The sequence below is a fragment of the Trachurus japonicus genome, chromosome 13 (assembly GCF_045865225.1).
Source record: "Trachurus japonicus isolate A0001 chromosome 13, Traja_1.0".
Lineage (NCBI taxonomy): Eukaryota > Metazoa > Chordata > Actinopteri > Carangiformes > Carangidae > Trachurus > Trachurus japonicus.
In genome coordinates this window covers 22,029,736-22,057,588 of record NC_140919.1, presented here as the reverse complement: position 1 = coordinate 22,057,588, position 27,853 = coordinate 22,029,736, and the positions used below count along the sequence as shown (strand labels likewise).

Sequence of the window (27,853 nt, the reverse complement as noted above, 5' to 3'; positions counted from 1 at the left end):
TGGTCATTTCTTCTTACTTAAAATTCATTTTAATATATATACTGTATATATTTACATATTAACTTAAAATTCTCTAATACCCAATGCAAGTGGTTTTCAGTTCATCGTTCTAGTTAACCCACATACGGATGTGGTTCACTGTAGTTCAGGAGCAGCAGGGCAGGGGATGGCAGAGAAATGAGTCCCCTACCCATCCCTGATGCAGCATTCACAATTTTTCTTCCACATCTTGACAACAGAATATGCATTCTTTTTTTTTTATCTTTAGTGAGAACAGTTTTACCTTAAAAGGGTCCTGCACAAATAAACAGTTTGGTTCTTTACAAAGACGGTAACTGGCAGTACCCATTAGCTTTTCCAAACAACAGCTCTGTCTTAACAAATCTTGTGTGTTAGATACAAATACTGATATGCACAAAGAGCTAATTTCCTAAAAGAAAAATAGTATGTACAGAATTGCAGCATAATGAATGGAATATACTGAATGCAATAACTTAAGTTTTCAGCCAGTTTGATTATACATTGTGGCTCAGTAGAGGTCTGGCCAGTTCACAGGTTAAATAGAGAAGGGGATCCACCTCTCCCTCTGCACACACCATCACTTTGTTTTGTAGCCATAGACAGTGTCAGCATGACTGTCTGTCATATTGTTCCATTAGTGACAAACTGCGATAAAAAATACAAATCCTTACAAACATTGTGTTTTTAAAGCTACTTGTGAAACAAAACAGTGCAATAGGTGCAAGCGCGCCAGTTGTTGACCCTGTAGTACAGCTGATTGAATGGATCGCTATAAGAAGGGATTCGTGGAAGAGCCTCCAGCTGGATACTGTGCAGATGGACCCGCACCCTGAAGAAGGAAAAAGGGGAGACACAGTCAGAAGAGTTGGTATAAAGGAGATTCAGAATAAATCCAGTAGGATCAAAAAATCTGATATTTCATCTCTATCAAACAATCTTGGCTCATGAAACTACAGCCCCTTTATTTCTTAATGTAAAGCTGATTTCTTTTACAGGAAATCATGAGATATAGCCTTATCACTAACCAGGAATGGGTTGCTGGAGACCATGGATCCAGGCATGGGCTGCCCGAAAGGAGTCACAACAGGCTTAGCCTGACCATAGGCTGGATATCCTCCGCCTGAAAGACATGTACTTCTTTATTAGGTAGGACTTCTAACCTCATATCACACCAGAACAGAACAGCCTAAATCCAGAGTGACATATTTCAAAACCATTTAGGTGCAGAAGCATCACAATTGTATCTAGTAAGAATCCCAGATAATGTATGTACTGTATATAAAGTGTGATTATTAATATTAGGCCTTAACCAGGTCATCTTCTAAAAAAAAAGGCATATACATACCATTGGGTTGCTGGGGATACGCAGGAGGCTGAGGGAAGGGAGCCTGGCCAGGGAAGGGTTGCTGGAAGGTTCCACTGAAGCTGGTGGGGAGGTTGTAGGCTGAAGCATTCCCAAATCCAGACGGCATACTCATGGAGCCCGTGCCAAATGATGCAGCTACACAACAAAACAGCAACTGGTTAAAGAAGCCCATACAACAACATAAACACTACATTTCGCTTGTTTAGAATTTAGAAATTATGAATTTAACTCTATAGCATGCACACACTTGGATTTAAAATGTTAGATTATACAAGAGCGGGCACACATCAGCAGAAAAGCACAAAATAATTTAAACAGGAGACAGCTTTTAAAGGGATAGTTCAGATTTTTTTGATGTGGGATTGTATGAGGTAGTCGGTTCATTACCTGCAGTAGATTGTGATCAGTGCACACGCTTTTAGGTGCCCAGACTGGGCGCACTGGCAGACAGGCAAAGTTGGGTGTTGCTAAGCTCAGTATGTGCAATTAAATATTGGATTGCCATGGTGGGTGTTTTAACAGTGTCTGAAACTTCTTTTGGTGCCACCGTACATGGCAATATACCATGCTGCTCAGGCTCTACTGGAGGTAATGTATTGACTACATGTGACTACGTCAGACAACTCTGTGAGAAAATCCTTTCTATCCCTTTCATATGAGTAGTTTGTTAGAAGGTAGTATCCTGTAGTACTGTAGTGAACTTCAGGGAATAAGAGATAAACAACATTACAGACAAGTCACCAAGAAATCAATAACAAAAACAAACACCAATTAGGGACTGAAAATTCATCACTTATGCCATGCAGTAGGCTTGGTCCTCATTAGTTTAGCAGGTGAACAGCTGTACATGTGATTCTATAATTAACAGCGTGGTTTTTTTTAGATTCTTACAGTGCATGGATTTATACTGTTAAAACACATGCAAGTTGCAAATACGTCTACAGACAAGCCTTAGTGAAAAGGACGCATTGTCTGAACAAGAATCAGGCATGAGGCTACAACACTTGGAGCAAGTATAGCACCAGTGCCTGACCTCTGCTGAGCACACAGGAGCAAAACTTTCCCACTGTGCAACAAGTCACATTAAACTGTGGGAAGTGCAGTCAGCTGTTAATTGAACAATGTAATTATCTGCTACAAATGCTACATTCAATGTCCACTGATCAAAGTCAATGACTGGAGCTAATGTGAATTGAATATATGAGCAAAAGCAAACAGGTTAACTGCTCTGGACACTGAATGTGGAAGATTATTTTACTGGGGCCTTGGACTGACAGCAATTTTTTAAGACTCAATCTAAATAATAATTGCATGATTTTTCATGTAGATTATAATGCAAAGTTTGTTTAAAAATGTAATGTTTTTATAAAAGGCAGACCAGACTAATGAGAAAATGTTGAGGAAGCCATTGTTGTTGAGTGTGGGGTAAAATGACTAATCCACACTCAGTAATACAACTAATCATAATAAATGACATTTCAGAAAAACAAAGACACCACTCACAAGTAAAGATGAATAAATATCCACCTATACTTCTCTTAAACTGCAGCTCTTTTGATTCCTTACTCATTGTTCTTCTAATGTACCAAATGATTAGTCTAACAAGACTGCTTTGCTCTGCAGTGCAGACCTATAATGTCATCATACTGCATTAGACATAGAGTCTGATTCATTCTCCCCTATGATGAAATGTTGATTGAGTTCATTTTTGTCACACTCTCCCAACATTTCCCTGATCCATTTGCAACAGGACAAAAGGAGGTGCTGCCAGAGTGATGGCAGGACAGCAAAGGGGAAACAGAGCAGTGAGCACACAAGAGAACCTACCAAAGGAGGGAGGATAACCCTGTCCCTGAAGAACCCTCATCAAGCCTGTCCAGCATGGCAGGAGTAATCAAACACACAACTGAATCTTAGTTTCTACATTCCTCTTGTACACAGCAGTCTGTGGTAACACTGGTCCTACTACCAATTTTAACTGTGAACAAGATGGTATTCAGAACTTTTGTATAATAAATGTCTCGTCTGCTCTCAGGCATTTTCATTGCTATGGCAGTGTGCAAGGTTATAATACATTCATTCAAAGATAATACAACAGGCCTACATTTTTTAAATAAATAAATGATTTTGATCTGCACTCGAGCACCAATTTTGAATGGATGGCGCACTGCCATTCACACACAAACAAACCTGCTGCTGCTGCTGCGGCATTTGCTGCTCTGCCATTGCTCTGGAATGGGTTGGTGGGAGCTGCTGCTGGGGCAGCTACGAACGGATTAGTTGACTGAGCTGTTGGAGAGAGATATCAAGTCAACATACGTGTGTAGAGTCTGAAGCAGCGCTATGAACTTCATGGTCTAAACTTCTGAAATACACCCCTACACCCACTTTAAATCTTTGGAGCACTAATTAACTCCTGTTGATGACCTTTTCATCATTTATGTCCCTCAACCAAACTGGTTATGGCTTAAACCATTTTGACAAATTAGGCTTTACATTGAATTCTAAGGACTAAGATGATAAAATAAAACATCTCTAAATTTAGAATATATCCATCCAAAATGACCTTTGAGGCAGGTTGCCTAAAAAGAAACAACCCCTGAGAAAAAGTAATCCATGTCTGACGTGCCACGATGATTTTTCAAAGCATGAGACTTGCAACAAATTGATGATCCAAACACTCTCTGCTCATCACATCTCAACCATGAAGGTCTTTAAAGGTTGCACAAAAGCACCAAGATTGTAAATTGCAAAATCCAAATAGCTGTATCTAACTGGAGTTTCTATATCATAACTGATTTCAATGATGAGAGGAAACCGTCAGAAAGGAAAAAAACAGCCTGTGGGTTCACTCACCTCCGAAACCTTGAGCCATGCCAGGCATCGCCTGCTGTGCTTGTGCTGTTGACACCCCAGCCTCCGAGCCAAACATGCCCCTGCAGGGAAACACAATCAACACATAGACTCATTGGGGAACCCAGCAATATTCAAGGACCACTGCATAATGCTTTATGACAGAGGTCACTGTTTGCCATGCAAGTCATGTTGCTTTGGATAAAAGTAACTTTGCTAAATTGTGGGTTAGCTGTGCCTGTATTCAAACTGCAATGTGCTACATTGGCTCTTATCCTTCAGCTACGGCCCACTATGTTTAAACAATCAGATGAATAATTTGGCCATAAAGATTTTTACTACGGTGAACTTAAACCTTAAATAAATAAAATAATCATTAGGCTATTGTGTGTATGAGCTACTAACTCACCCTTGTGATGTACTGGTGGTGTTGTAAACACTAGTGGCAGGGACTGAGGGACTGAAGACAGTATCAAGCTCAGCTAAAGCAGCATAACGGTCCCCCCCTGTCAGAGCTGGCTGCTTCTGAGGCAGACCACCCACTCCTCCTGCTGCAGCAGCAGCAGCAGCAGCAGCAGCAGCAGCTGCAGCAGCTGGGCTCAGCCCCCCAGGAATACCACCTCCTGCAATAAAAGCAAAGAAGAACACAGCCAGGTTAAGTCCATTCGACCAATGGAGGAGGAGGATTCAAATTAGCTGCCGGAGATAGCTGCCATTTTCAACCTATTAAAAATAATGGGGAATAAATGTTCAATCATTAGGAAATTTGAGTTTTCTAGCACAGAAACACAGATTGTATCATGAAACAAATATACTAATACCAGCACAGATGTTCGAGTGCCAGATTTCTGACCATGTGACATTGAAACTCTCCAATGAAACCAAAAAATGAAAACTTTTTTAAAGCGGGGAGGTATTTCCACCATGTGCAATGGCCTATTGTTTTTTCACAGGATGGTTCCATAACACTGAGTTCAGGAGAATTTTGAAAGAAACAAACTGGTGAGGCCATCTGATCGACAAAATACAACCAAGCCTTGGTGAAGCCAAAAACTTAGTGATACAGGATTAGACGTTTAGATAATGTAAATTAGTCCTGTTTGAGAGCCACTACGATTGTCCCTGCACTGAGAGGAAGACTCATTTGGGATTTGAAATGCATCCGATTACCTCTATTCCTACAATTGAGATCTATGAAACAGGCTAGGCAGGAGAAGTTTACCTGGCTCTGTATTCGCAGAGCTAAACATGTTATCCAGGTCAGCCAGGGCTGCGTATCTATCAGCAGCGACGCTAGTACTCTGTACAGCATCTCTGCCAGCTCCTGTGGAGTTACTCTGGGAGGAGGAACTGAAGGATCCAAAGTCAGCACTACACGATTTGGGGAAGTTGTCAAAATTTGCAAAATTGGCATTTGCTAGTCCCCCTGAGGCGCTACCTGTATAAGAGAGAGAGATTCAAAAGTCATAAGGGGGACCTTGATTGTTGGATTTGACTGACAATATTAACATGGTGGACAGGGAGAGAAGAAGCTGCATGGAAGGTGAAGTTGGGGCGGATTCAGGCTAGGGATGGGACTTCTTATCTATAGGAGAGATAGCAACACTAATACAAGTCTGCAGCGCTGCACTAGGTGGGCCCCCCATTAGCCTATAGACCTGGGGAGCGTATGAAATTCAAATTTCTTTGTGTTAAAAGATTCATGGTGTACAGAACAGCACCCTTGTTGAGTTCCTCAGTTACACAGGAGTTCAGAACCACACTGTGGATCATGTGAAAGATTGTTAGTCTGACAAAACCACCAGGCAAAACTGAAATGAGTGTCACTTTTAAGCAAAACCAAGCTTGTTACTGAGAAAACAAGTTTCAAAACATTAGTACAGAGTACACAGAAAAGACAAAACATTACAACATACTAGAAACAACATCTATTGATAAACTACTGAGAATTGTATGTATATATGGTAAGAAACTTATATATCTGTTGTACATGGTATGTTTATGTTTGGCAACCATACTAATTCAGACATTTCCCCCCATTTAACATCTCAAGAAATGCTTGCAGATGAACTCTAACTTCTGTTTCAGAGTAAGGTTGCTCATGACTAAGCACTTAACCAATAATTAGAATTTTGACTGGTCAGTATTAATACTATAGGTCAGTCAAATCTTGGGACATCAGTACCATCTGAGCAGGTATCCCCTCTCTATGTTAACAGACTGCACACTAGAATAATCCAACAGCCTGTCAACAAGTTGTTTCTGAATAAAAAACAATAGACAAGCTGTCAGCTATGCTCAGGTCTGAGAAAGGCCTGGCCAGACTCTGACTCAGCTGTCTGACTGTTTACACAATTTTTCCACTCTGCACATTTGCTCTTTTTAATTAGAGCTGAACTATACAATAACCTTACGAATTTATAATGTAGAAGCTTTTATGTGATCCTACATAAGTGGGCCGTTGTTTCTTCTGCAATAATGAAGTTAAAAAGACCATCACCTTGCGTGATGATCTGCTGGGAGGGGCTTCTTTCCTGCCTGTGTGCTCGTCTGTCTCGCTCCATGTTCCGATCCACTTTAACCCCTGTGTATTTGTATTTTTTAAATGGGTTATAGACACTCATCCATCATAGATACATTTTAATCTTGTTGGTTAACATTAACTATCATTTATCGATAAATAATATAAAATAAACATCTATTTCAGAGCATCTATTATGATAAAAATCTCAGACCAAAGTCCATGATTTTCTTTAAGATTGGGTGAACTCATATGTTTGTAATGCAATAAAAAGTTTGATATATCATAACATTAATTATGATAACACTTTATAGAGCTTAAAAGTACAATGGATACTGAGGTAAAACAACACAGCACAGTCCCTATGACGGTAAAAGGGGAGAGAAGAGTTTTAGTAATGACACTGAACCACCAGTTTAATCTTGATCTGTGTTTCACTGCATTTCATGAAATTTGGGATACATTGACTTTAGCTCAGGGAAAAACAAGAAGAAGGTTAAAGGTTTAAATTACTAATAATAGTTTACATATATTTTTAAGAACACAGATGCTGTGAAGTAATGTGTGATACAGGTAAACACTGTACCTTTTTATTAAGGAAGAACTTAAAGAGCAGTAAGTAAGCATCTGAGAAATCAAGACTATTTTTATTCCATGTTTACTGTTTTTAAATTTCACCTTTCAAGTTAAATCTTAAGAGCATAGTTTTCTGGACTTTCCTAATTATTGCTTAAGGGAAAGGGTATGTAGAACCAGTACAGTGATTCTGTGATTGTACCTTGATTTTCCTTTTTTTTTTTTTTTAATTTTACACCAGATTATGCTACTGTCCTTCAATTTGGTTGGTTCAACACAGACATTCTCAATAATGGCAGCAACCAACAAAGCTTATTACGTTACCACTTTTAAACAGTGAGACTGTTAACTGTCATTCAAAGTGTCAGACAAAATGAGCCACATGCTGAGACACATGTAACATCCAGAGAGGCAGGAGGATCAGAGAGACTGCACATTAGGAGGCGGTGGAAAGGGTGAACGCTGTTAGGAGGGCAAGTCCAGAGAGAGAAACTTACTGTGTGCTCCCTGGAGAGGCAGAGCAGTGGCAAACTCACCCATACTACGGCTGGATGAGAGCACAGTGAACGCTGGCAGCCAAAATCAAAAAGGAGGGAGGGATGGAGAAATGGGGCAATGAGCAGAGTAAGACAGGGTGAAGAAACAAAGCAAGATGTCAACCAAAAAATAAACAAATAAAATGCATGAATAAACTGCTGAAGCAACGGATGAAAAACACATAAGACAGAATGGACAGCTGAGGCCAGATAGCACAGTCAGTCAGTGTCTGTGAGAAAGGGATTATCTTACAAAGCCACAAGAGCGAGGGGAGCTTTATCATCAGGCAGTAGGCATGCTAGAGATCACTGTGCAGCTCCGCATTAAGATCATTACCAATATGGACATCCAGCAGATGGCACTGTAGCGCACAACATTTTCCTGAAACTAGGCCCCAACTGCTTTTTTCTAGATTACAATAAATATATCAAATGAAAACACACAGCCTGCATTTATACCGATATCAACCTCCTAATAGTTTATACAGAATGGCCCTCATTTATCAAACTTGCGCAGGATCTGGTGTAGATTCTGGTGTAAATATCAGTGTACGCCAAGTGTCACGTGTGATTTACTAAAAGTGTGTACGCTGCTGATTTCGGCGTAGAACCGGCGTAGTGGTGATAAATCCGGCGGCTGAAAACGAGCGTCATTTAAATGTCACGCCCCGATATATTCCTGCTTTAGAGGCGTCGCCCTGCCCCTTTTACGACAGGGAGACACGGAAGACGGCCAAGAAGACGGGCTTTACTGACGTTACCGCGTTGGACTGGGAGAGGGCGGCAACATTAAATATCTGGACATTGATAGATTGATAGGTTTTGTGATTGATAAGCGTCATCCCGGTGGATGGAGGCTGCAGACGCACGTGTCACCGACCACGTCAGGAAACCCAGCGATCTCATGAAATGCTCCTGCAGTTTACTAAACACAAGTGACTGAGGAGAAATCATAGGCATATTACTGCTGCGAACGCAACTTTATAACCATCAGCACCGCTGGCATGGTTCGGCTGATGGAGGGATGTGAAACACTGGCCCGACCTCCCGCTGACAGGTCCCGGTGACGGGGAAAAAAAAAAAAAACACTCCGCCGCGGAGATCAGCTGGACCTGGACAGGTAGCGGAGCCGATCCTTGCGGTGAATTTGGTGTACACCCATTTTTTTGGTGTACGCAAGTTTCATAAATGAGGGCCAGTGTGACTACGGTACTACAGCACTAACAAACCTGTTGTACTGTCTATACTATACTATACTACAGTACAATATCAAAACTGCCTGCCTAGACAGTGATCTTTACTTACCTGGTCATTTTTACTTCTTAAAAACACAAATCAGTTCATATTTGATATTATTAATTACTTGCCACTAAAAACAACCTAAGCTGGACTGAGTGTATACTGCTGTGATGTATAACCATCCCTTTCTCTATATATATATATACACACATACACACACTGTATATATAGCTGCAAGTGGCACTAAGTCAATGCTTCTAAAGTGTTTGTTCTGTGTGGCATGCAAATTCTCTGAAGATTATTTCCTAACCTCTATGCCCGAGGCACATACAAGCTAAACATTATCTTATGTGTTCCTCGGTTACACAGGAGTTCAGTCAACAGCAATTAGCTGAACTACAGAAAACCAAAATGCGCATTTAATCTTCCAAAATTGCAGATTCTGATAAATTTGCTGGCTGTACACTGGGTGCAGAGACCTTTAAAATTGAACACTGGATGAAGGGACGCTGCACATATGGAAGGTTTTAGGAAGCAAAGGATATGAGTTATGACAGTTAAAACAAACAAAAAGCTGATGACTTGGCAGAGGACATGGCTTACAGTGTGGTGCATTTGAATAGGTTGTCTGTCTTTGACTTCTGTGTACATTCTCACTGTCTGTGTACTTAAAAGTATACAAGCTGATGTTTTCATCAGAATGGTTTTGGATGTGTGTTGTTTGTCCAGCGAGGATAACTTGCTCTACCTGTGTTTGAGGGTTGGAATGGGACTTGGGGTGCAGAGGGGAAACCACCTGTCGACCCAGAAGTACTCCCGAACGCATCAAAATTTGCAAAGTCTGCATTTGCGTTGGCATTCTGTGCTGCTGGAGGTGGTGTCAGGAAGAGGTTCAGACAGATGAACAAAAAGACACAATGAGAGGATAACAATGGATGAGATAATAATAGAATGGATTTATACATATGACAGCCAAAGGCATGGATGACAGACTACAGAACAAATACAATGGATTATGTGCTAAATATGAGAGATAATCATAGAGTGGTGTAACATGACAATAACATGCATAGCAGCTTTAAAGGCAGGCAGGACAGCCTGACATTTACCCTCTGCGCCGAGATACTATCTAGGAGCACATACAGTATGAGAATAAATAACCTTGCTTATGAATAAACAAAACATTCAACTCAGAGGCTCACATCTGTGCTCATGTTTGCTACGTGGAGCTGTGTGGTTGCCACTTTAGTTACTGCATTAGGGGCCAGTCTTGATGGCTCTTTGATGAGAGGACATTATTCGCCATAGGAAGCAAACACTAATAGCCCTATGTAGTAGACATTAGTAACCATGGAGATGTGTCTGTCCATAGCACCTCTGATACTAATCGTTAGATCATGGCCAGTGAAGATTCACTTTAAATAGCTGGATGATGTAAGTAGACACCTATGACCAACAGGTGTCTGTTTGCTGTTCTAAATATGCCAATATGCTAATATTAAACTGTAGGTAAAAACAGCAGCAACTGAGCCTCTGCTAAAGAGTTATTTGAGTTACCACCACCAAGAGCTGAAAAAGAAGAATAAACCACCTCTCACAAAAATGTAAGTTAAATGTTTATCTCATGATGTGCCTGAATCTAAAAGTAACTGTTGGAAGAAACAGGAAAGACAAGTTATACATAGAGAAGTTAAATAATATTATCCATAATGATCTATGAGAGTGCGGGAGTGTGAGAGAGACAATGGCCCTCATTTATGAAACTTGCGTACACCAACAAAATGGGTGTACACCAAATTCACCGCAAGGATCGGCATTTATTAATCTGAGCGTGAGCGTACGGTACGCACAAATCTCACGCCAGCTCTGACCAGGTGTACGCACATTTGGAACCAGCCTAGAACATGCAGGAACGAGTGCTGCTGTGTCAGAATGATTATTAAACCATAGTCTAATAACGCAGCGATGTGGACCACATGTTGTTGTTGTTTATATTGATAAAAAGATAAAAAAGTAGCCAAAAAAGAGAAACGCTACAACCAAGTCCGTGTTGAAAATTTAACTCGACTTTTATTTTGAGCAATTAAAAACCACGACGTGACAGATGCTCGTTAATCAGCTGTGTAAACAGAAACAGTCAATGACAGACAGACCTGTTATTGTAGATCACACACACAAACTTCCAACATCTCCTGCACCAGAGCATGACCGGACGGCTCCTCAGTCTCTCTCTCTGCCGGACACCGGAGCCCCGGTGGGGGGGGCTCCGCTACCGTCCAGGTGCAGCTGATCTCCGCGGCGGAGTGTGTTTTTTTTTTTCCCGTCACCGGGACCTGTCAGCGGGAGATCGGGCCGGTGTTTCACATCCCTCCATCAGCCGAACCATGCCAGCGGTACCGATGGTCATAAAGTCGCGTTCGCAGCAGTAATATGCCAATGATTTCTCCTCAGTCACTTGTGTTTAGTAAACTGCAGGAGCATTTCATGAGATCGCTGGTTTTCCTGACGTGGTCGGTGACACGTGCGTCTGCAGCCTCCATCCACCGGGATGACGCTTATCAATCACAAAATCTATCAATGTCCAGATATTTAATGTTGCCGCCCTCTCCCTGTTCAATGCGGTAATGTCAGTAAAGTCCGTCTTCTTGGCCGTCTTCCGTGTCTCCATGTCGTAAAAGGGGCAGGGCGACGCCTCTAAAGCAGGAATATATCGGGGCGTGACATTTAAATGACGCTTGTTTTCAGCCGCCGGATTTATCACCACCACGCCGGTTCTACGCCGAAATCAGCAGCGTACACACTTTTAGTAAATCACACGTGACACTTGGCGTACACTGATATTTACACCAGAATCTACACCAGATCCTGCGCAAGTTTGATAAATGAGGGCCAATGAGAGCACAAAATGTGTGTTTGTGAAAGGGATGAGGAAAAACAGAGGCAGCCTGTATAAATTAGACAGAGAGTGCTCTAACATTAACTCCACTGGACAGACAGTTGTTGAAAAGAGGTAGACATGTGTACATGCATTGCAGATGGAGATCACATTTTTCCACCAGACCATTAAGGCAATTTCACAAATAAACATCTAAAATTAGAGATGAGAGGTATTGCTCATCTTTTCAGCATTGCCTCACTGACTGGTACCTACTAGATCACTCTCCTGTGTTTATTTTATTTTTTGTCTGACATGTTGTAGTGGTGTAGCTTCTTGTTAGACTTTCAAGCAATCATTTCCATTCAAGTTCCTTACTTGTGTGGCTGTTGAAATGTGCAAAGTTAGCAAAACTGGAGCTGGAGCCTGCATTCAAGTTAGGTGGGGCAGCAAAGATGTCTCCACCCAAGTCACTGAGGAGGTCAAACTTCTTGTCATGGAACTGCTGCTGATGCGTTTGTCCACGGCTCACCACTGGAGACTGGTGGAGACACAAGAGGGATTAGAAAAACTGCATGCACATGAATGTGATTGTGTTTATGTGCCCCAGACAAGGAGGATGAATGTCTGGCAGTCTTACGTATACAATGTGTCTGCACATAGTACATGTATAGGCATTAATGACAAAATAGGGGTGCTACCCTGACTTTAAAAGATATTCAGACAGATAAACAGCACACCTGCTTTAGAATAATGATTCTTAAAAACATCCTCATACTAAAGATGTGCACTACTTGACAGAATGCAAAAATAAGGGTTGAACAGAAATACAGTATTCTCAGGCAGACCAAATGCAATAAACTAAACTCTGTTGCACAATACAAACCAATACCATACAAGAAAAACAGAGAGTGTCTCTGGTGCCGCTGTCTGTGTGGTTGGGGGAGAGGGGAGTGCAAACAAGTTAAAATCTCACCTGATTTGGTGGGGTGTTCTTGTTGAGGTGTAGGGCGGGGGCTGACTCCCCCAGCAGGGATTTGAGTGGTCTAACCTCCGGGGTGCTGCTGGTGCTGCTATTTGAAGACCCAGAGATGGAAGCATGGACAGATGCTACTACCTTGGCCTGCTCAGGAGGAACATACCTGGGAAAACAATTCACATGAGTTAAATTAGAATCTGTGTGTTGTTTGTTACAGAAGAGCGGCTATGTGAGTAAAAATGCCTGCAAATGGGGGCATGTTGAGACATGCACAGCTCACTGCTCTCATCTTGGTCAGACTTCAGAGTTACAAAGAGACAACAAAAACACCACTACCTAAACTAATAGGTGTATTAATTGAATGGGCAACTGTTAGCCACTGAGTAATTACATCAATATGTGGGAAAAGAACATTTTCTTAGTTAGGTCTGATGCTAATATGTTTCCAGTCTTATTATATTCAACATATAAATTCCAAAGATGGAATCTGTTTATGGTTTCACAAACTCCCCCACATCATTACAGTTTCAGTTACTGTCTATGTTGTTTTCCGCTTTTCCTTCCAATGGCGTGATCAGCCATTACATATCCCCTCTTGTTATGTCAGTTCGTTTATTTAACATCTTGTTTTCTTATTGACGTGTTTTGAGTAGGGTTTTGTTTGGAAGACCTCTCAAGTGACCGGTTTTTGCTAATGTTCATTAATTTGTATTAATGGGTGAAATAAGCGAAATAAAATATTTTTAGAAAAGGAAACCTGTGCTCACTTGTGCTTCGACACAGTCTCTCGTGATATGACTTTTTCTGTGGCGTATACCTCCAAAAACAAACGGTCACGCTAAGTCAATATTGACTTTACCTTTAATGACTAACCCCTAATTTGCATCTAGTAAGGCAGTCACTTGTTGGTTACGTCTGCCCTTAGTTTTATTTTTGTAAAAGTAAATGCTCTCATTAGCTATAGTACACAAGTCACAACGCACCAGTAACAAACAAGTTAAATCTCATACATATTTGAAACCAATAAAACCTACAACTTTATGGGATAACTAAATCTTGCACATAAAGCAGCTTCACTGTACTGACCTACATTCTCTGCATTTAAAGAAGGGTATCTGGAGGTTTGCTTTGGGCTAAATGTTACGAGCTGCCTGTGAGACATTCCAAGCCAGGAGAAAAAAACAAACGTAAAGAAAAGCTACACATCTACACAGTACACACCAGAGGATTGTCAGAGGATTGTTCATACCTTTGCCCTGCATGTTTGTGAAAGGGACTTACCATCGCTTCTTCTCATATTTTTCTTGAAGGAATTCCTTGACTTTCTGTGGTTCTCTGAAGTCTGGTACTGAGGAGGTTCTGTCATCATAAAGGCCAAGCCAGATTTGTTTACATACCTAGAATGCACAGTGACAGAACATTTTTTGGTACATCAGTGTAACTCACAAGGTTTAGTGCAGGACTTGCACTCAATCATCAGCCATTTAAGTGTTAAACCATAGGAAATGCAAAGATAAAGCAATTAGTTAAGTTTGCAGAAACATTGGCTGATTGTAAAAAAAAAAAATGTAATCATGTGCAAATTTGATCAGGACTAGAAAGAAATAAAAGATGCACAACAGACAGCATCTATGTGGTGCCATTGTCTCAATGGCTTGACTGAAGGATGGAGCCATGTTTGAGTCTAGCATGAGTTGACCCCATGTTTAGAAATTCAGATTGACCAAAGCCACTCTGTAAAATCAGTGCAAGTCTCACTATAGCTTTGGGTTTTGGACACTGGCATTCCTGAAGTATTTCCCTAATCCTGCAAAGAGAGATTTATAGGCTTTATGCGTATACACACAGTATAGGGTGTTGCATAGTAGATGGGATGATGGTGCTGCAAGAGCCAACACAGCTTTTTTTGATTGATATGCTGCTGGTGCTACTGCTGCTTTCTCTTTAGCCGGCTTTAGTGCACATGATCACAAACATAGCATTCAAGCTCACGCCCTCTCTCTCATTGGATAGATTTTGTAACTGTGGCTGCTGAAAATGTAAAGCACACCTTGCTACATGTATGTGAATTTCTTTCTGTGCCAAGTGCTCTCCAAGGAAAGACAAAAAGCAACTTGAATGCAGTGGTATTTATACAGCAGCCTTGAAGGATATATGCATCAGCTCCCACCTTGAATCTCCTGCATGTCTGCCTGCCCTGCCACTTTGCTACAGCTTTTAATAGGCTGTGGTTCCCAGGTGACATTGCTCTATTTCATACTCCGTTTACCAGAAATGGTTCTTGAGCGATGATGCCCTTCTGTGCTGTACAAATATGTACCTGCTTGTGGTTACGATAGATAGGTGAGAGATGCTGGATTTGAATGACAAACAGAAGTTGCATTGTTCAAAACTATTTACCGGTATGTAGCAATATAATTCATGATATTTTTGCATATAAGCGTAACTGGGTCACTGAAGTGTATTACAGCCTTCAATGGCACATCTTTATTATAACAGACACCTAGTCTACAATGACTGACATGTTGACAAACAATTGCATATTTCCACATCCAACAACAGCCAGAGCGCAACATAATGATCCCTATCTGGTCACCTTATGAAAGTATGCCATACAAGTCATCAGTCTTCCAGTGCTGATTTGCTTTCTAGCAACAGCTGTGTTGTGGGGTGGAGTACTGGCGTTTCCCTGGTGAAAACAGGTATGTGATGCTGCCAAGTACAAGGTCGATGAGGGCTATAAGGTCAAAGCATTAGTGTTTCCTCAAAATAAATGAATGGATAATATAAAAAGCAACACTCCATATATACCATTAAATACAACTTTGAAATGAATGTACTTCCATGAATTTTTGTTGGTATAGTGTAGTTACTTAGTGAAGTCCACAATCTGCAGTCAAACAGACAAGACTGAGGCTAAAATTTATAACAGTAATGTTTGTAATATACTGTGGTACTTAAAAAGAATCTGTGTGAAAAAATGGACCATCCTGTTTCAGGGGTCTTTCTAGCCCTCATATTTTTATTGAAATAAGGTATGTTTTGTCAAATATTATTTAAAAAAAAACTTCCAATCAAATTTCAAGCTCTTTTGTCTTGAAGTAATAGTACAGTCGTCCTCGTGAAAGACCTAAATATTTGCACGCTGTGGCATGCTGATTCTCGCATTACACATTTTTCATATTGTCAATGAAACATTTTAACAGACATAGATGGACAACAAATGCAAGAAAAAATGGTGCAATGTCGGCTTAGATAACAAGGACAGTCTGTAACGCAAACCTGCCAAAGCAGTGGGAAAGTTAACCTCAAACTTAATTAACAACCGTGACAGGGTAGATAATCACCGTGCTTACCTCATTGCCATGTTTCTGTAGGAACTCGATTTCCTGTTGCGTGAAGGTTGTCATGGAGATGGACTTGACTCTGTGGGGTGGATTCAGTCCTCGTCTGTGGGTGAAGACGCAAAGAGACAAGGGTCAATTTAATTTGAAGACACTCATCTGGACATTCTCCAGATACCACGTCTCAGGACAGGGCCGTTTAATTAGCAACAAACTGACTGGCTGGTGTGGGTAACTGGAGAGAGGAAGACAGTGTTACAGAGGGAGATGACAGGGACAAATAATGACAGTGACACATTTTGACAAGAAAGATAGGGACCAGAAAGAAGAAAAGAAGAGGATGACACTCTCTCGTATTTGCTATTGACTGAACTGAGGTTGTCAGTGCAGTGAAAGAATGATCTCCCTTAATATAGAAACTTCCATTATGGAGTAACACCCATTAGCCCACACAAGCTGTACTCATTTTCCTGAGCAGGTCACAGCTCATGCCACAACGGCCCAAATTAAAAATGCCTAGTAACTGTAATAGTAGAAAAGAGCCATCATTAGGCTTTTATATTAAGCTCCAGGCCTGCTCGCCTGCATAGTTTTTTCCCAGACTAAGCAGCAAGTGAAAATTATTGTAGCCCTTGCTTCAAGATCGCCACCTGTTTTGACTGTGTGGCCAATACGCATTAGGCATGTAGGAAGAAAGCCGCAACCAGAGTCATCAGAATGAGGAAAAAGGGAAATTATTGCTGTTTAATAATAATAATAATAATAATAATAATAAACTTTATTTATATAGCACCTTTCAAAAACAAGTTACAAGGTGCTGTACAATAACAACAGAAATAAAAACAGGTCAAATACAACTTCCTGGCAACAACATAATAAAACTTTATAAAATTATAAAATCACCCACCCACAACAAAGTAATCATACAATAATGGTAAAACAAAATTAAAACAAAATTAAGAGAAGGCTAATCGATAAAAGTGAGTTTTAAGAAGAGATTTAAAAGAAGCCACTGAGCTCGCCTGCCTGAGATCGCCGGGCAGGGTGTTCCACAGCTGTGGAGCATGGACAGCAAAGGCCCGGTCACCTTTGGTGACAAGACGGGACCTTGGAACCGTAAGCAGGGCAGCACCGGCGGATCTCAGGCAGCGGTCAGGCTCGTATGGTAAAAGCAAATCACGGATGTAGACAGGAGCCAGGCCATTCAGGGCTTTAAAAACAATTAGTAAAATCTTAAAATCAATTCTAAAACTCACGGGCAGCCAATGGAGAGTGGCAAGGGTTGGAGTTATGTGGTCACTTCTCTTACTACCTGTTAAAAGCCTGGCAGCTGCATTCTGAATGAGTTGCAGTCTACGGATGTTTCCTTTACTGATCCCAGCGTAGAGAGCGTTACAGTAGTCAAGTCTAGACGATATAAAAGCATGGACAACTTTCTCCAGGTCAGCGGGACAGAGGAAGGAGCGGATCCTCGTTAGCTGTCTTAGCTGCCCGAAACAGGATTGTACTACCTTGGTTACTTGTGAGTCAAATGATAACTGTGAGTCAAAAATGACACCAAGGTTGCGAGCCTCATTCTGGATACAGAGAGTAGAGGGGAGACTGTCGGGAATGGAGGTGCTAGAGCTGGATGGAGTGAAAAGGATTACTTCTGTTTTTGATTCATTTAGCTGGAGAAAGTTGTTTGACATCCATGTCTTTACGTCTGTTAGGCATGAGAGAATGTGGGAAACATCTGAAGAGCCAGGTTTTAGTGGAACATATAACTGGGTGTCATCCGCATATAAATGAAAGTTTATGTTGTGCCTTTGAATGATTCTCCCCAGGGGAAGCATGTAAATAGAAAAAAGCAAGGGCCCCAGAATTGACCCCTGGGGGACCCCACAAAACAGGGGAGCATGCGAGGAACAGACATCACCAAGAGTCACAGAGAAGGACCTGTTTGATAAATAAGACTTGAACCAGTCAAGCGCCACACCACTGATGCCGATAAAATGTTCCAGACGGTTTATTAAAATATCATGGTCCACCGTATCAAAGGCTGAGCTGAGGTCAAGTAAAATTAAGACTGAACAGAGCCCTGAATCAGCTGCAAGATAATATAGAACTAGAACTAGAAAATAATAGAGAACTGCATCTGACTAGGGGTGGGAAAAAATATTGATATGGCAATATATCGCGATACTTTATACCGCGATACGATATCGATTTAAGATATTTAAATAGCGTTTTTTTTTTCAAAAAAACATTTCAAAATTATTATTATTTTTTTCAAATTTTTTTTTTTCAAATAATAAATCATGTTTCAGATGTAAATCCAGTACGACTTCCGCACCTCTGCTCTGCGAGGTGTCACTGTACTGCTACCTCAGACAGTGTGTTGTACATGCAAATATGTTGTAACTTGCACTTGTATAAAATGGCATGGATAATTTGAATGACATTGTTTTGACTCAGTTTGTCCCATGAATTATCACTATCGTCTGATGTACATACAACTCGGATTTTAAGATGCATAATGCCTTTTACATTTTTCATTGAACTATGTAGAATATCGCAAAATTTGGATATCGCAATATCATATCGTATCGTGACTCAAGTATCGTGATGCTTATCGTATCGTGAGGTCCTTGGCAATACCCACCCCTACATCTGACTGCTTTATCTGAGCACCTGGCCCTAACTCTCCCAGGGTGTGTGGTAGAGGAGCAGGCTAGAGCATGTCAGAAACGTGTTGAAGTCAGGCACCAAATACCTTAAAGTTTTCTTATCTGGAACAGAGACATCTAGTGTTTTTCCCCAACTTTTCTCTGAAGGTTTTTCTAAACTATTTTTTGCCAAGATGTTAGAATAGGCAGCTGTTCCTTCACAGTTCTGAAAACAACCTGTTGCTTGAAGCACCTGTTATGCATTTCCGTGGGTGAGCTCTTTGGGCAAACAGGAAGGATTACAGGTTAAAAAACTTTGATCTATAAATTCACTGTATTTCCTGTGAACTTGTCTGCAAACCACAGAACTAAATCTAGGATTATCAAGATACTATTATTTTCCCACTGAACTACTAACTTCTACATTTTTTGTAAGTTTGTCATGACAGCTCTCTAGGACAGTGGTTTTCAAAGTGGGGGCCGCCAGGGGGCGCTAGGGGGGCCTCAGAAACTGGGAGGAAAGATAAGAAAAAAAAGAAAAAAAAAATGTTTTAATCAAATTTTTTTTTAATCATTGTTATAAAATATAATTTATAATAATATATTTCAAAATGTTATTTGCCATGCTCATCTTTCTGACTGCCTGCCAGTCAAAATATCATTCACGACCCCCATAATCTTGTGTATTTGGCCTGTTACCAAGCTGCTCTGCCCCATAGACTGCCCATGGCTCTGCTCAGCTAGCTAGCGCCAAATGGACAAAACTCTCTCAGAGGAAAAACTTTTCTTAGCTCACGCTGGATTTAGATGATCCAACTAACACTAACTAATTAGTTAAAATGATTGACGTCACTCAGGTGGATCAGATGTTTTTACAGTGTGATCACCTGATCGATACAAAGCTCCAGTCATTCTCTGAGCTTGACCGTGCTGTGCGGTGAAACTACGGCTGGAGAAGTTGGACTCTGACACCAGTACCGCCACACTGAGCCTCAGACCGGTGTGACGTCTCTGTTAACGTTCATCCGTGAGAACAGCTGCCGAGGCGGTGCCGTCCGCAGGGACTGACCGCAGCTCAGACGGACCGGAAATGAAACTGACCGGAGACCGCGGTGCGCGCCGAGGAAAAGTTCTGATTATTGAATGGGAGTGAGTTGCTCTGCTCCGACAGTCCGTCCGGGTCGACAGATCCAGCAGTCCACAGTAGGCTATTGGTGAGTGACAGCATATCCATCATCATGCTGCGTTTGTGGTGCTGGTCTGTGCTTACTGTGTCTATATACGGAACAATATATGTTATTGATTTAAAACAGTAGGAGGATCTCACACTCTCACTCACACACACACACACACACACAAAACACACACACACACACACACACACACACACACACACACACACACACACACACACACACACACACACACACACACACACACACACACACACACACACACACACACACACACACACCACACACACACACACACACACCACACACACACACACACACACACACACACACACACACACACACACACACACACACACACACACACACAGTCGTAGTTCTGACCATAAACGGCGATTCAGCTACGTTATTCTCATGACTCGTTGCGAAACTGAAAGTAAAGAAACGCTGGTCGGCTCGACCAGCATCTCCGCCACCACTAATAATAACAAAATAACGATAGAGACAGAACGATATATTTATCGAAAATGGGCCCATTAACAAGTGTGGGTAGCGGAGATTCATCCACATTAACGTGAGACTTTTTTATAACCGATTAGAAACTCCTCGTTGTCCCTTTAAACAAATATATAGTAATAATTATTGAAAAGTGAATGAAAGTAAGAAAATACATTATAACCCCCCCCCCCCCCCCGGCTGGGGGGCTGGGGGGTCCCCGGCCAGAAGCTAATGCTGGTTGGGGGGCCTTGGCATGTTAAAGTTTGGGAACCCCTGCTCTAGGAAATTAGATCCACAGTGTCACAAGTACAAACACAATGCTATACAAACGCAGGAGTCAGATCCTAAAGGCAGTGAAATACTAGACATGACTGCTAAATTATTCACTGCTGTCAGCCCTAACAGAAGTTGTTCTCATCTCCACCCATTCTTTACACACCCACCAATCAGATGACTGTACCATGAAGTGTTAGACAGTGACAATTATACTTATGACAATGAGCTCTGACAAGAGATAAAAGAGCCAGAAATTGGTCCACAGATTGTATCATCTAAGTAGCTATATCAACTCATATACAAAGACTGTGTGTTAATTGAAAAGTGTCCATATGCCCTCTCCTTAATATCAAGTAGGTCCGTGGGAACTATGAGGGTTACCCATTTATCATATTTTGCCTGCAATCATGTCATGCTGGGATTACTATCAGAAGAGAGATAAGACCAAAAATGCCACAGGACTAAAAATAACTGCTGTATTGTAAGTAAAACATTAGTAGAACTTACGATGGAAATGAAAAACCTGGTTTAATGCCAAAAGACAGAAAAATGATGATGACGATGAATCAACAGCTGTAATTACTTGTCAAACTGGAATACTGTCTTATGGTTGTTTACCTTAGCCAGCCAGTCAAGTTGCAGTTCACATTCATGTTTCTGCAGACCCGTAATACTGCATATGCCTCTTACAAGGTTTTGAATATATTATTATAAGTGATTTTTGAATTATAAAGTTATGACCAAATAGATTTTGTGAGGTCACAGTGAACTTAACCTTCTTAATCAGTTTACCATCAAGTCCAAGTGGACATCATTCATATGTACTGTAATGAAGTTCCCATCAGGCATTCATGAGAAGGGATGGTAACGTGGCTGATGCTGATGTGGAGATAAGTGTTCAGATATAACTCAAAATATTTTATATAAATTATTAGTGGCATCTATTTGGATTACTAAAAATGTCTCAGCTTTCAGACAAAACAGAGTCCAGTTTATCAAAAGCAAGAGGCCAAGTGGCTACTGATAAAAACATCTGTAAAAGAAAACTAAAAAAAACAAAAACAGAATACAGAATGTGTGAGAATGAGTCTCTGTGTATTTCAGTGTGTGTTCCTCTGCGCCCTGAGGTAGGTGAGTGATCAGATCCTAGTCTCATGAAGATGAAACTAGGTCAAACACAAGAAGAAAGTTCCACAGCCCTAAAGGCCTAAATATGATACCAGCGTTATCCAGATATCCAATTAAAGAATTCTTCTAGTGGTTATTTTGTTTTAGTTAGTTTACTTTATTTTGTATTAAATGCATGTCTGTCTCTCTTCTTTAATTCAAAGCCTCTCTAAACTTTGAAAAGTCCTTTTATATCTAGTGGTGACTATAACTGTCGGGCAACTACTGTGTTCTGGATTCCAGTCTGGTACAGAGCCCAACAACACAATGTTGTGGCCCTGCAGACTCCCAACACCTCATATTTCTTCTGGACACAGTCGGCCTACAACTGAAACAGTGTTAGTGACAGGGGGGATATTCATAGAGAGAATTAAATGACAGCAGTAGCTATCAATTTTGTAAAATGTAGTGATAAAATTACTTCTTCACAGTCTGGCATGCATGAACAATTTCTGCAACACACTGATTAACAATTTAATCAAAGAACTGCTGAAGTCTGGCTATAGTGTCCAACCCTGACATCATCACAGTATCACATATTGCGCAGTAAAATAATTATGACTTAGTCGCTACTGTACATCAGACCAGCTAAGCCACAGGAAGTCAGTTCATTTGCATACTGTTACACCCCGAAGGGGAGAGAAACTGGCAATGTTAAGTCTCAAAAGAGATACAAGGCTCTGCACCAGCCTTCAACTTGCTACTCTAAATCCCTACCAAACAACAGTTAAAGCAGATAACAGCGGCACGGCCGTTTCGGCTAATGCTGCGTTCAAGGCAGGCTTTTGAAACCGTAAGTTACAGCTTCAAGTCACAACTACGACTTGGTAGCGTTCCAGGTAACCCGTAGCTCGTGTTTTTACCGTCCTGTTGTCTGTGAAAGTTCCCTATAACGGCCACTCGTAACTTCCGACCCGTGAACTCGTACCAGATCGAACTGGTATGACTTCACAGGAAGGAAAAACACAAAGTACGAGTTTCCTTGAACGCACCATGAGTTAGCAGCCCCCGCCCTTGTCAGGCATCAATTGGTCCTCGTGCTACGTCACCACATTCACGCGCATCCCTTGGCTGCACACACAGCCCTTCATGCCGTTCTCTCCCCTCATTGGATAACACTTGTATCCCACAAGGAAAATTTTCTCCTCGGGTTACAGCAGAGCAGAGTGACGGAGAGACTCGTGTTTAGGCTGAAATACTTCATGTAAGTGATTGCTGACGGAAAATAGGACTATTTAGGACTTGTATTAACAAAAACATTCCACTGATATCTGCTTTAAGTATCAAAGGACAATACCTCTTGTCAATTTTAATATCACTTTCTAATCAGCATTTATATTAAATTACAGCAATTTGTCACGTTTATGGTGCACCTATGTTAAGTCAAACGTTGTCGTGGACAAGAAAAGCTAACCAAGCTGTTCTAGAGTTCAAATCCTGCCCGCTAAGTTGCTATTTATTAATATTATCGTGAACGCTTGGTGTCAGTGACACCTCCACACCTGTGATGCTCTGGGCTGCAGCCCTGCTTACTCAGGAACAGACAGGCCAAGTGGGGTTATTTCCTGCTATGAGCAAATCTCCAGAAAGAGTCATTGTGAGTGCCGTACCTCCTGGGAAGTCCTCCACCTTCACAAGGAATGTGTTTACATAGCAGATTCCAACTCCACCCATTAAACTACCACTACAACTATGGGGGCAAACGAAGTGAAGTAGATGGTCGCCAGTGCTCCTAAACAATTTAACACCGTTACTGCTTTTACTAACCTGCAAATTCCATAAATTAAAAATGACTTCTGAGACTGCCTCAGATAAATCCCTGGCTTTCAAATGTTAAAAACTTTTTTTAAAAACTGACCTAGTAACACAATATTTCATGTTAATTGAGGATTGTGTACAGTGATGCATGTCTAGGTTGGGGGGTCGTTTTGCTTTCCTTGTGGAGAGGAATATAAAGCAAACAATTCTTTTTTCTTTACAAAAGAATAATACGCATCAAGACAGTAGCAAAGATAATACACCCAGTCTGTGTGCACTACTTTGTACCATGCTCAACATCTTTGCCTCTCTAGACTTGAAAGGAAAGTGAGAGGCAGACAGTGACTTCTCCGCCAGTTCCTGTTGCACATAAAATCACATGCTGCTGATGTAGCTGCACAGCGAGGCCATACCACTTCCTGAGCCTACAAACACACCAGGTTTCCTGCATACAGTACATCTGACAGACATCGATCCTTCTATTGGGATTTTTTTTTAACCCAGACCCCATACTCAGCATGTTTAAGTGAGTGTGAATGCTGGCAGGAGAAAAAAAATGGGAGGAATTGTGATATCAAGCTATAAAAGAACTCAATTAACTCACATTACAGACTTTAACACAATGGGGTGAGCAGATGGAAAATTCATAGTGGAGTCCCTGCAGACCCACTGGTGAAGTGAAATGGAGGGCAAGTTCTGCCCATCAGCAAGCACACAATTAATCTCATTATTTTCAGTGCTACAGTAAATAACCTTCAAAGTGGAGACAGCTAAAACAGTTTTCACAGATTAAGGTCACAAACCTAGGCAAACACGGGCTGTAGCCTATCTTGGAAAAAGTCTGGAGGACTGATAGTTTTTTTTAAATGTGTCAAAGCAGTCGTCTCTTCTTCTGTGGACTAATACAACTGGAAAAGGTCAGTAGGGAACTGACAGGGAAACAAATACTTTCCCCTTCAAAATTATTAGAACGATTGTTCCTCAAACGAAGAATGGCAGGGTTATTTCCATAAAGCATTAAGGCAGACCAGTGCAGGCTGCTGTCAGTGAATAAGCCTAACAGGAGGGACAAATTAACAGTTTATTAAATTACCTGCTAATAGGCTACTGCCAATTTACTTTTTCATTTCATTTTCATTTTCATTTGCAAAGGCTTGTGTAAAGTAAACTATTTGTGAGCAAAGATGATATCAGAAATTTTTGTTTTATAAAAGACAGCATCATACCCATGATGCCATGCCTGCCTGTAACCTTGATCTAGAAAAAAAAAGGCATGTGTCTTTTAGGTACCACTAAGGGCCAACTGATGTACAGACGGGTAACAAACACCTAGTAATGCCAACACCTTCAGTGCCCCTTAGCTTTGATTCTCCATAAATCTCTACTCATCTGGGAGAATAACCACCATTCTTCGTTTCCTTTAATTCATCCATATGAGAGCACACTAGTAGATTGGTTCCATTGAGCCAAATGTTGATAACGGTAAGATTAAAGTCAGTTTGCCAGGTATCAGGACATAAAGTGAAAAGACTATGTGAAAATCATACGATTTACTGTCATTATTATATTAAAGGGATAGTTCAACATTTTGGCAAATTGGCCCATTGCCATAATCGCTATAGTCATAGCAGTAGGTTTGTTACCTTTAATTGTCTGTGTAAGCTATTTTTAGAACGGCGGAGCGGAGCGGCAGGCTGCTCAGAGCTACACTATGGAGGCTAAGGGAATTTCTTGGTTTCCCTCATCAAACTCATCAAATACACAACCCAACAACTCAAAAACGCTGTCGTGGACAAGTTGTGAGCTGCACATTCACCACGCTATGAGATAATAACGGAACGTTACGAGACGGAGCCGTTTTAGAGGTAAATTCATGCAAAACCGCTGATGCACGTTGCGTTCAGGGACAGTTTTTCAGCAAGCAGACTCTGTATTTACCCTGTATTTACCTCGAAAACGGCTCAGTTTCGTAATGTTCCATTATTATCTCTTAGCGTGGTGATTGTGCAGGTCAAAACTTGTCCACGACAGCGTTTTGGAGTTTTGGGATTTTGTATTTGATGAGTTTGATGAGGGAAACCAAGAAATTCCATTAGCCTCCGTAGCGTAGCTCTGAGCAGCCTGTCGCTCCGCTCTGCCGTTCTAAAAATAGCTTACACTGACAAATAAAGTTAACGAACCTACTGCTATGACTATAGCGATTATGGCAATGGGCCAATTTGCCAAAATGTTGAACTATCCCTTTAAGCAACATCAGATTTCTTTCAAAATATTTCAAAAATCACTCAACAACATTTTTTTTTTTTTTTACCATGCAACATTTGACAGCTATATTGAGGTGGGATACTTTAGCTGAATAAGAAAAAAAAACGGAATGCTTCACTAATCCCAAATCCCAAGCTACAGATGCTTGGTTACACAACTGCAGAGCAAAGCTGTAAGTCAGGCAAATGCTATCTACAGTCAAACACCAGCTACACTGAAAAAATATCAATGCTGTGGGTAGGGACTTATGCTGTTGCAGGGGTGTAAACTACTGACGTGAGTGAATTCATACATAAGGGTTTAAGTCAGCCAACGAAAAGAGAGAAAACTGAGCTGAGGTATTTCTCATCACAGTGTGCATCTGTTAAGAGGCTGACTAGATTAATGCTTTAAAATTTGATATGGCTGGACTAAAGGCAGCATGAATACCATCATTATCGGTTCCGTCTCAGAAATTATGTGGCCCTCAAAAATATAAAAAGCACCACCCAAGAACAATGAGTAATGAATATAAATTAGAAACCGATTACCTTGTTTGATTCTATTAAGTAACACAATACAATAGTAATGGGATGTAAAAATGTAACATTGTCCAGGATAGAAATTTAAACATGTAGTAATGTGTGAGTGTGAGAGGGGGGGGGGTATACCAGTAACCACATCAGTTAGCCAGGTTACAAGGATGTGCTTGCAAACTGGTAGTAGCAATTGTGTAGCAAAAAAGTGAGAAGATATGATAAGATCATCCTTCATTTGTCCCACAGTGGGGAAATTTACAGGGTCGCAGCAGCAGACAGCAGCAAAGAAATGTATAGGACTGCAGATAATAAACAGCAGATCGCAATAGCAGTATAAAAAAAAAGAAAAGAAAGAAAACAGTATTGTATTTGTAATTGACTATAATTAAAACAAAATAATAAATACGAGCAAGAGAAGTTCACTAGCTAACAGCAGAGGATGAAGTTACCTAGCATCCCGTGTGGCTGGTTGGTTTGCTAGCTTGCTGTGCTGAGCCCTGGCACTTGAACGCACCCCGCCCCACAGCACAGCAAGACAATGTCAAAACTCACACTGACACTACTTCATACCTACCGTTACCCACCGCTAGCTGCAGCGCTAACGTTAGTCGGCTAACGGGCTCGGGGTGTAACTGCTGCCGTATGTAGCCGGAGGGAGCGGACTAAAAACGTTATATCGTGGTGCGCCATGTCTAAGCTAAGGTCACCCGGGTAACTTGATACTTACAGGATGCCAGAGCAGGAGGTGCACACGAAGGAGCCCACAGTCATGTTGGCATAGGTCGGGCCGCGCTGGTCGCAGTCAAAGCACTTTCTGTTGGGAGGCAAACTCGTCATTTCTCTCAGCATCTTCAGGTGTTTCTCCTCCTGTTTTCGTTTAGCGCTGGCCGCCATGGTAAAAAAAAAAGGAAGGGGGGGGTACACAGCAGGATTAATTAAATAAAACCGGGGAAGACAGAAGGGGGTCAGCTACAACTAAAACAAAGGACTGTGCTTTTCTTTTTAACGGTTGCCGACCCGTGTTAAAGACAGAGAGGGAATGGGCAGGTCGCTCTGTTGTCACGGCGGCCTCGCGTCTCCTCCTCGAACAAGGAGTTTGAGGCGTCGGATCACGTTCACTAACGGAACGAGAGCTGCACTGCCACCTACTTCCGCTTTCGTTCAAATCCCGTTATACAGACTACGCTGCTTTTTGGACCAGAGCCAAATATGAGCATTTC

The 27,853-nt window shown here is 41.3% G+C and overlaps 1 protein-coding gene across 18 annotated transcripts; it reads right to left on the bottom strand.

Moving 5' to 3' along the window:
* Positions 1–6: 6 nt before the first annotated feature.
* On the bottom strand, positions 7–27,766 carry agfg1a (ArfGAP with FG repeats 1a). Of its 18 annotated transcripts, none has more exons than XM_085795374.1 (15): positions 27,361–27,754; positions 16,323–16,416; positions 14,248–14,363; positions 12,964–13,129; positions 12,366–12,528; positions 9,861–9,980; positions 7,835–7,906; positions 6,741–6,824; positions 5,463–5,678; positions 4,650–4,863; positions 4,244–4,323; positions 3,578–3,676; positions 1,367–1,522; positions 1,047–1,141; positions 7–850 (listed from the first exon to the last, which is right to left on the bottom strand). In XM_085795374.1, exons 1-15 carry the CDS (start codon positions 27,525–27,527, stop codon positions 791–793), a joined length of 1,902 nt encoding a protein of 633 aa, XP_085651500.1. In that variant the 5' UTR covers positions 27,528–27,754; the 3' UTR covers positions 7–790. The 18 variants fall into 18 exon arrangements, with proteins under 18 accessions (XP_085651500.1, XP_085651502.1, XP_085651501.1 ...); XM_085795376.1 differs by having other exon boundaries at positions 7,874–7,906; XM_085795375.1 differs by having other exon boundaries at positions 9,861–9,977.
* Between the last annotated feature and the right edge of the window lie 87 nt (positions 27,767–27,853).